The 8759-nt window shown below is 37.3% G+C and overlaps 2 protein-coding genes across 8 annotated transcripts in view; both read left to right on the top strand.

The window, feature by feature from the left end:
* LOC122846989 (NACHT, LRR and PYD domains-containing protein 12-like) overlaps window positions 1-8759 on the top strand; it is a 626610-nt gene that overhangs the window by 421592 nt on the left and 196259 nt on the right. The window lies entirely within an intron of this gene.
* dnajc25 (DnaJ (Hsp40) homolog, subfamily C, member 25) lies at window positions 410-5487 on the top strand. Its single transcript, XM_044144363.1, has 7 exons — window positions 410-562; window positions 657-765; window positions 1271-1623; window positions 2379-2531; window positions 3838-4208; window positions 4286-4385; window positions 5109-5487. The coding sequence occupies exons 1-7, from the start codon at window positions 425-427 to the stop codon at window positions 5229-5231; spliced, it is 1347 nt and encodes a 448-aa protein (XP_044000298.1). The 5' UTR covers window positions 410-424; the 3' UTR covers window positions 5232-5487.

Raw genomic sequence — 8759 nt, forward strand, 5'->3', positions numbered from 1 at the left:
TGCTGCAGAAAAAAATAAAAATCCTCCTTCAGAGTAGAAGCAACATTCAGGACGTTTGGTTACCTCGAGTTAGAATCAGTTCTCCTTTAGGAAACTAAACTGTTTTTATATTTCAGTTAAAATGCACTGAAGAAACAAAGTCACTAAAATTTCCTCCCAGAAAAACGTCACAGTTTGGCTAAAACTGGAGAAAATGTCTCATTGATCAATTCAGACGTCGAGTCTTCAGGTTCTGGACGTCAGTGAGCAGCGAGAGGAGAACCTGTTAGAGGTGATGATGAGCAGCTGGATTCTGATCTGCAAGGTTGGTTCTGCTTTTCAAGGTTATGGTTACAATATTCAGGTTTATCAATATATTGTGACTAATGATTGATATTCCAGTGATCTGGATCTGATTGAAGCAACAACAGTGAGAAGATCTGATATGTATAGAAAACAACCTGAATCACTGGGTGATCAACGTTTACCAAGGACTGAACTGCTGCTGCTGCTGCTGCTCCAGTCACTGGATTCCAGGTTGACTGGACCTTCAAGACAAGATGGTTTCAGAAGGTCATTAAAGGTCAAACGTTTTTTTGTTTTTGTTTGTTTTGTTGTTTTTTTCCCAAGACTTGTAAATCTCTTGGTATTTAAACTGAATTTCGCTTCGCCTGCAGGTGGCATATTTGTATGCAACGTCATCATTTGGGCCAAGAGGCAAAGATCTTCTATTGCAAGCAGATGTGTGGCTGTATTTCATATTCCTGAACTGCAGAGGTTGTATCGGTGAGTTCTCGTAGAGCTGACCACGGAGTGACCCTTCATTCAACATCTCAAGTGATTGTACAAAAGCGATCATAGTAAGCCGTAAATATTGTAATAAACTTGTATCAATTCAAATATAAATGAGACGCATAGGTACAGATCAAATAAACAAAACAAATTTGTTCTTTAAAATTGTTCCATTATTGAAAGTGGTTTGTTTTTTTGTTTTTTTCTATAAAGTTATCCAAGTGCTACATTTGTTGCAAGATGTCTTTTCTGTACAGAGCGACGTGGTTTTTTAACAGAAACATCCTAATAAATCACTTCTGCAATTATTTTCCCTTTTTAATCAAAGCCATAAAAAGTAAAACTCCAACATTTTACTAGAAAAATGCGAGAAAAATGTCAGAAATATCTCCAACATCAATGAGAACCCTGTTTGTTTTTTTAAATTGAAAATTATAACCTGACAGTTTATTTTGATCGGAGTCAACATTCTTTTCTGGCGCTCCGGTGACGTAAGCAGAATGCGACGGCGCTCGGAGCTCCGTGTGTGAGCAGCAGCGGCAGCAGCAGCGGGGAGAGATGGTCGTGTTCCCGGAGCGGAGCCGCGGCCTGTGGCGGCTCACGGTGCTCCTGCTCTCCGTGTCGTCGCTGCCCGCGGCCACGGCGCTGCTGGAGGGGCTCTACTGCGGGACGGAGGTCTGCTACGACGTGCTGGGAGTCTCCCGGGAGGCCTCCAAGGCAGAGATCGCAAGGGCTTACCGGCAGCTGGCCCGCCGGTACCACCCGGACCGGTACCGGCCCGAGGAGCCCGGAGACGAGGAGAACACCCACACGAAGTTCCTGCTGATTGCTACAGCTTATGAGACTCTGAAGGCTAGTAACGGTTCTGTCTGACTTTACTCTCATTCAAAAAACTTTATTTAAACGTTGCTGTGATAAGGAAAGATCTCCTGTAGCAGTCCGCATTGCAGCGAATCACAAGAAGCCACTGACTGAAGACACTCAGGACTGTCCAGAAGGTTCTGGATATTCAGAAGAGGCCGACTTATTTACTACAGAGTATTAGGAAAAATAAAATACTTAGCAGAATAAAGTCACACAAAAATAGTCAAAATAATATTCAAATAAAATCATAATTAGAGAATAAAGTCTCAGTATTTTGAGAAAAGCATTGCACAAGACTAAATTTGAAATAATAAAGTTTCATATTTCAACTTTATTTTCATACGACTTCTCGTAATTCGGAGACTTGAGGTCTGGACTTTGACTAGACCACCTGGATTTGTTCCGTTTTCAGCAGATCTGCTGCTGCGTTTGGATTTATGGTTCAGATTTTCTCTCATTTGACTCTAGAACACGATGAAATACAGAAAAATTAATTTTCTGCTTTATTAACTTTAGCAGAAAGTTGATAAAAGTTAATTAAACTTTTAAATTAACTTTAAAAGTTAATTTAAAAGTTTAAACCCAGATCATCACCCATCGACCGCCGTGCTTTAGAGTTGCTACAAACATCTTTCTAAAACCACCATCTTGGTTTTAGAGGAGAGTTTTTCCCTGTTCTAAACTTTTTCAGGTATTGTTCTAGTAAAGTTGGATGATCCTGATCAGTTTTTCTCCGTCTGCAGGATGAAGACTCGCGGCGCGACTACGACTACATGCTGGACCATCCTGAGGAATATTACCAGCACTACTACGCCTACTACCGCCGCCGCCTCGCCCCCAAGGTCGACGTCAGGATCGTCATCCTCGTCACCATCTGCGCCATCTCTGCTGTCCAGGTAGGAGCGCCGTGTCCGAAGACTGGGTTCTGGTTCTGGTTCTGGTTCTGGTTGTGGGTTTCTCTGGACTTTGGCTGCTTTGCCTCTTGGGTTCAGTTTTTCTCGACTCTAAACTTGTTTCTGCTGCTCAGATCCTGAAACTCCTGATCAGAGTTTTTCCTTCCTGAGCATCAAATTCATCTAAACTGAAAAGTCCTACATTTTATTCAGTCAGTAAACGCACCAGCAAGGAGAGAAACGTTAAAAACATTTTATTTGTAATTTCTCCTATTTTTACTATTTATAGTCACAGAATGTTTCCTGACAGTCGATCAGTTTCATTCAATATTAAATAAGTTTATAAATATTGTTATTAATGATGAATAAATAAATAATATAAATATTCATATGAAATAAAAAAAGGTGAATATTTTTTAAATGGATGGCTTATTGTTTCATTCACAACAAACCTCCTTAAAAAAAACATGAAGTGGGTTTACAAAACAAAACATCATTATGAAATAAAAAATAAACAAATTATATAAATTAATTAATTAATTAATCAAACTGTGATGGACAAAACAAGCTGCTCTTTAAAAATATGGAAACATTTATATTTTAATAATGAATAAAGCTGTTATGTCAATAAATAAATCTATTAATAAATATAAATGTAATTATAATTTTTAAATTCATTAATAAATAAAATTATTATTAATAATTACATTTTGTTTTCATGAGCACATTTATTATTAATATCATTTATTTAATTTACTTTTGAATTTCATGGGAACATTTATTTTTTATTTACTAATAATGGATACATTTATTTTGCATTAATAAACACATTTATTAATAATTAAAACATTTATTTTTAAGTAACAAAAATGTATTAATAAATTTGTTTTGATTTTATTAAGATATTCATTTATTAATTTAATTATTATTTACTCATTTATTTGTAAATATTATTTATAAATAATCATTACTTTATTAAAGTAAAATAAATGAAATGACGTTAATGTGGATGCGCAGCGCCCCCTTCTGGCTGGAGGTTGTAATAAATAGAAACAAGTTAAACAAGAATGTAGATTTACAATCTGATCCACATAGATCCGTTCTGGTTCTGGATGTGAAACGTTTCCTCCAGTCTCTTCCAGTATAACCAGTATAACTAGTGTAACCAGTATAACCAATGTAACCAGTATAACTAGTGTAACCAGTATAACCAGTATAACCGGTATAACCAGTGTAACCAGTATAACCAGTGTAACCAGTATAACCGGTGTAACCAGTATAACCAGTATAACCAGTGTCTGCTCTCCAGTACGTCAGCTGGTGCAGCAGCTACAACAAGGCCATCAACTACCTGGTGACCGTCCCAAAGTACCGGATCCAGGCCACTGAGATCGCCAAGCAGCAGGGCCTGCTCAGCCGCACTAAGGAGAAGGGCAAGAACCGGCGCTCCAAGGAGGAAATCCGCGAGCAGGAAGAGGAAGTGATTCGTGACATCATCAAGAACAAGATCGACATCAAGGGCGGCTACCAGAAGCCGAGCCTGTCGGACATCCTGCTGTGTAAGATGGTTCTGTTCCCCTTCTACCTGAGCCGCTACGTGGCGTGGTACGCCCGCTGGGTGTACCGCTTCACCGTCTGCCGGGAGGAGTACGGCGAGGAGGAGAAGCTCTACCTCATCAGGTCAGTGGCGGCCGGCGCCGGCCCGCGTTGCTCGGGTTCTGGCTGAGGTTCTGACGGCCCGGTTCTGCTCTCGTCAGGAGGAACATGAAGCTGTCGCAGGCGCAGTTCGACAGTCTGGAGGAAAACGCCAAGCAGACGTTCCTGGAGAAACAGCTGTGGGTCCGAGAAAACTACGAGGTACGAGGCCCCTTTAAGAAACTCTGGGCCAATCAGAGGCCACTTCCTGGTTCTGAAGGTTTAAAATAATAAACAAGACACTTTCACTCCCAAAATGTTAACTGACTCTAAACCAGATTTATATGTTTCTATTTTTAAAACAATAAAATTATGAGAATAAAGTTTTGAAATGCGAACAAACTGAAAATAATACAAGAATAAATTCAATAAAATTATAATAATACAGGAATAAAGTCGTCATTTGAGAATCAATTTGAAACTATATGAGCACAAAGTCATGTTATTATGAAAGTAAAGTTATGAAATTACAATTATAAAGTTAAAATAATGCAGGAATAAAGTCAGAATAGTAAAATAAAATCATAAAAATGCAAGAATAAAAAAATAAAATCATAAAAATGCGACAATAAATCTCTAAAATGATGAGAATACAAAAATAAAAACCTAAAATTACTAGAATAAATTACTAATAGAAGAAAAGTAATATGAGAATAATTATTACAATACAAGAATAAAGTCATTAATTCTTATATTATTTTGATTTTATTGTTGAACGACATTTTTTCGTAACTTTACGACTTTATTTTCTCGTTAACTTTGTTTTCTTCGTCTGGCTCTGACACTCCTCTGTAGTTACCAGAGTTTATATTTTAATAATCAGAGTTTGGTTTTAAATCGCCTTCCTGTTATCCGGCCTCTGATTCTCTCCTGTTGTCCTTCCAGGCGTACAGGAAGGAGCGCGAGGAGGAGATGAAGGCCAAGCTGGCGACCGACCCGAAGATGAAGCGGTACCGCCGCTGGATGAAGAACGAAGGCCCGGGTCGGCTGACCTTCGCAGACGACTGACGGCGGCGCCGTCCGTCCAGAACCAACACAGCTGCCTCAGCGCCGGCCCAACGCCCAGCCCGACCCGTCCCGGCCCGGCCCGGCCCGGCGCCGGTGGACTCCAGCCCGGCTGTTTGCAGCCGTTGCTACAGATATTTTCCTACAGACGCGCCTCAGAGTGACTGAATAAACTGCGAGCTGAAGCTTGACGTATTTCTGTACTCTAACATTTTTATCCCATTAAAAGAAACAGATCAAGTTTATATTTAAGATTAAACCACTTTGTGATAAATCTGTTGTTTCCTCCACATTTCAGCCTTTTAAGCCTGAAATCTAAATATAAGTGTCCTTTAAACAGGCAGCAGCTAAAATCCTCCTGCTGCTGATGAAGCCGTTCAGTTGGTGAACAGATGAATGTTTTTTTGTGGTGCCTGCAGCGTCCGACGGTTCGATGCTGCACGGCGGAGCGCCGTCTGTCCTGCAATACCACAGCCTTCCTCCGGGGGCGATGGTGAGTCGCTGTGGCCTGTTGCGCTGCTTTCTGTTCGCCATTGTTTAACGGCTATGCAATGTTTGGTTAAAATGGCCGAAGTTTAAACTTCAGAGGAAAGGAAAAGCTTTTTAGGAAACGGTTGAATAAAAATGTTTCAGTGTTTTTATTAAATCACCAGCAGAAGTTCTGGTTCTGATCTGGTGTAGAGAATAGAACAGTTTTCACTGGGATCTGGTCTGATTGGGCTAATTACAAATTAATACTAAAATGTTTATGATTGCATGATAATAAACTGTTTGTTCAGATTAGCTGAAAATATAAATCAGATCATAAAAACTGTTGGTTTTTTTACGTCACCATCTGGTTCCTTTAAATCCTGTTTCATTTGTTTTATAAGGGATTAAAAATTAAATCTCACATTTTTTCACACCAGATCCAGTCAAAAGGTCAAACATGTTCAACTTTTGAAACTCAGAAAGTTCCAAGTTTTTTTTCTTTAAAATTTCTGAAATTAATCTCAAAATTTTTGAGTTTTTCTGAGATGCTTCTTTTTCCTTTCTATCTATAACGTCTCTAATTTCCTCCTGAGATCCGTCCAGTGAACTAAATGTCCATCATAGTGGACATTTAGTTGAGGCTTATTTTGTGTTCCTACTGTCAGTTACTTTCTGGCCCTAAAGTAACTCTGTAGAGGACGTGCCTCTACGGCCCCCAACGCTCCTCCAGATCTGCCTGACGTTCTTTGCTGTGAACCCACCATCAGAACCAGAGACAGCAGGAAGGTCGCTGTGGAAGTTGGACCAGGATTCGTTTGAATGTCTGTCCAGTCATTTGTGATGGGAAAGTCCATTTCTTGGTTCTGGTTGACATTCGATGGAAACTCAACATTTGGTCATATCGACTGCAAATATCGTTTAGATCTCTATAAACGACGGCGGCGGCCATCACCACAGGTTTATCATGATGACATCATGATGACATCACTGTGACAGTCGGCCAAGCTGCCCTGTGGTTCCCAGTGGACTCTCTTCTATAACTGGTTTGGTTCATCTTAATGGTTCCAGTTGCTGGAAAACCCTTGGAGAAGTTTTTCCTCATCATGTTTCTTCTAATAACTGGAACTTTAGATTTTTCAGTCCAGAGGATTTTGACATGTGGCTGATATTCTGAAGAGTTCATGTGTGATTTTATACTTCTATCATGTTCAAAATAAATAAAAATATAAACAAATAAGTAAAAATAAATAAAGTCTTCATTTCTTCGACAGTCGTGTTTAGGGAATCCCTGCAGCCATTTTTGGTTTTCATTTCCAGTAACAAGCAACAGACTAAATGGAAACTTCTGGTTATTAAATGTATTTTTTCAATTTGACTTCTTGGTTTAATGTGATTCATTAATCACTAATCTGCACATTTTTCCATTTTTTGAATTTCATCATAATTTAGACTGAAATCGTCCTGATGTCCACTGCAAAGGACATGCTGTGAAAATTAAATAAAAATATTTAAAATAATAAAATGTTAAGGTGTTCATTTTAAATAGGTAACGAATCACATAAATACAGAAATTGGAAACACTTTTTTTCTTTAGTTTTCAGGAGGATTTTTTTAGAAAAGATGGTGAGAAAAAAAAACGGATTAAAATCTGGTATGAAAACCAAAGAGAAACTTTTAGCAGTTTATGAGTTTAAAATGTGAAAGTGTTGCTGTTTCCATGACAGAAATACGACGGCACGTTGGGACGACTGTAGACAGAAAAAGAAGCAAACTTGTAAGAACATTTTTTTTATTCATTTTGAGATTAACCTCAAAAAATTCTTTTAATTATTTTGGGAAATTTTCTGAGTTTAAAAAGTCAAAAATTACAATTTTATGACCTCAGAAAAAAAAAAAAATTTTCAGAGATGATTTTAAAAATTTGAGGGTTTTTTTCAGCTTTTCAAAATCTAAAATTCTGAAAAGTTAAAAATTATCTTAAAGTTTCAGAAATATTTCTTGGGGAAAAAAAAGAAACAAACGACGAGTCATTTTGGAGCCCAAAATGTTCTGGTTTTTTCTACACAATTTCTAAGATTGTCTAAAAAAATATATAATTTCTGTTTTTTTTTTTGTTTTTTTGTTTTTTCAAATTTTCCACTTTTGTAGCTCAGAAATATTCTTGTTTTCTAAAATTAATCTCAGTTTTTATTTAATGGAAGTTTTCTTCATTTTGTCTCTACAAATCGCTGCCATAGATTCGGTTCTTTGCTGAATAACGAGGTTTTGGGTTCTGTTACAGTTTTATAACTGAATAAACTTTAATAATAAACTGAATTCATAAAGTCTGTCACTGATTGAAACGTTGTAATTTAAACTAATTGTCTTTTCTGGTCAGGAAAAGCAGAAATGATGCGTTAAGATCAGATGAAGAGTGAAACTCAAGGGAAGATGATTTTCAGGTTCAGACTCGTCGTTGTTTCCTCTTTACAGTTAAAACAATCAAACTGTGTATAAAATTATAATACTTTATGTGTATTTTATTATGAATTTTAGAGGGAGACGTAAAACTGAAATAGTTATTACGACAAACTCATTTTAATGATTTTTATCTCTCATAATGTTAAAGTTTCTGGTTAAAGTGAGATATAAAACTCACCTAAATTATTTAAAACTCATCTCATTACACTGAGAAACGTTTTAACAGAATCTGAAACTCATCTTGTTATTCTGACAAACTTTCTCGTTTTAATGAGGTTTAAATCCCTTAACATGAAGGTTTCTGGTTTTAACCAGATATAAAACTTGTGACTCACAGTAACAGGATAATTATTCTCTGGTTTTAGTTTTTAGTTCTTCTCCTTCAGGCCCAGCAGGTAGAAATGTTAGTTAGTCACTGACTCATCGCCCAGCAGAGAAATGAAATGATTTGCAGTCATAAAAACACACCTTATTAATCTGATAAATAATTGGTGTTTTGAGCTGCTGTTTGGTGTTTTAACACGCAGCATTCTGCCCTCTAGTGTAGAATATTTTTAAGCATTTCAGTTTTATACTTTAAAAGTGCTGCATTTATCTTTA

The sequence above is a fragment of the Gambusia affinis genome, linkage group LG17 (assembly GCF_019740435.1).
Source record: "Gambusia affinis linkage group LG17, SWU_Gaff_1.0, whole genome shotgun sequence".
Taxonomy (NCBI): domain Eukaryota; kingdom Metazoa; phylum Chordata; class Actinopteri; order Cyprinodontiformes; family Poeciliidae; genus Gambusia; species Gambusia affinis.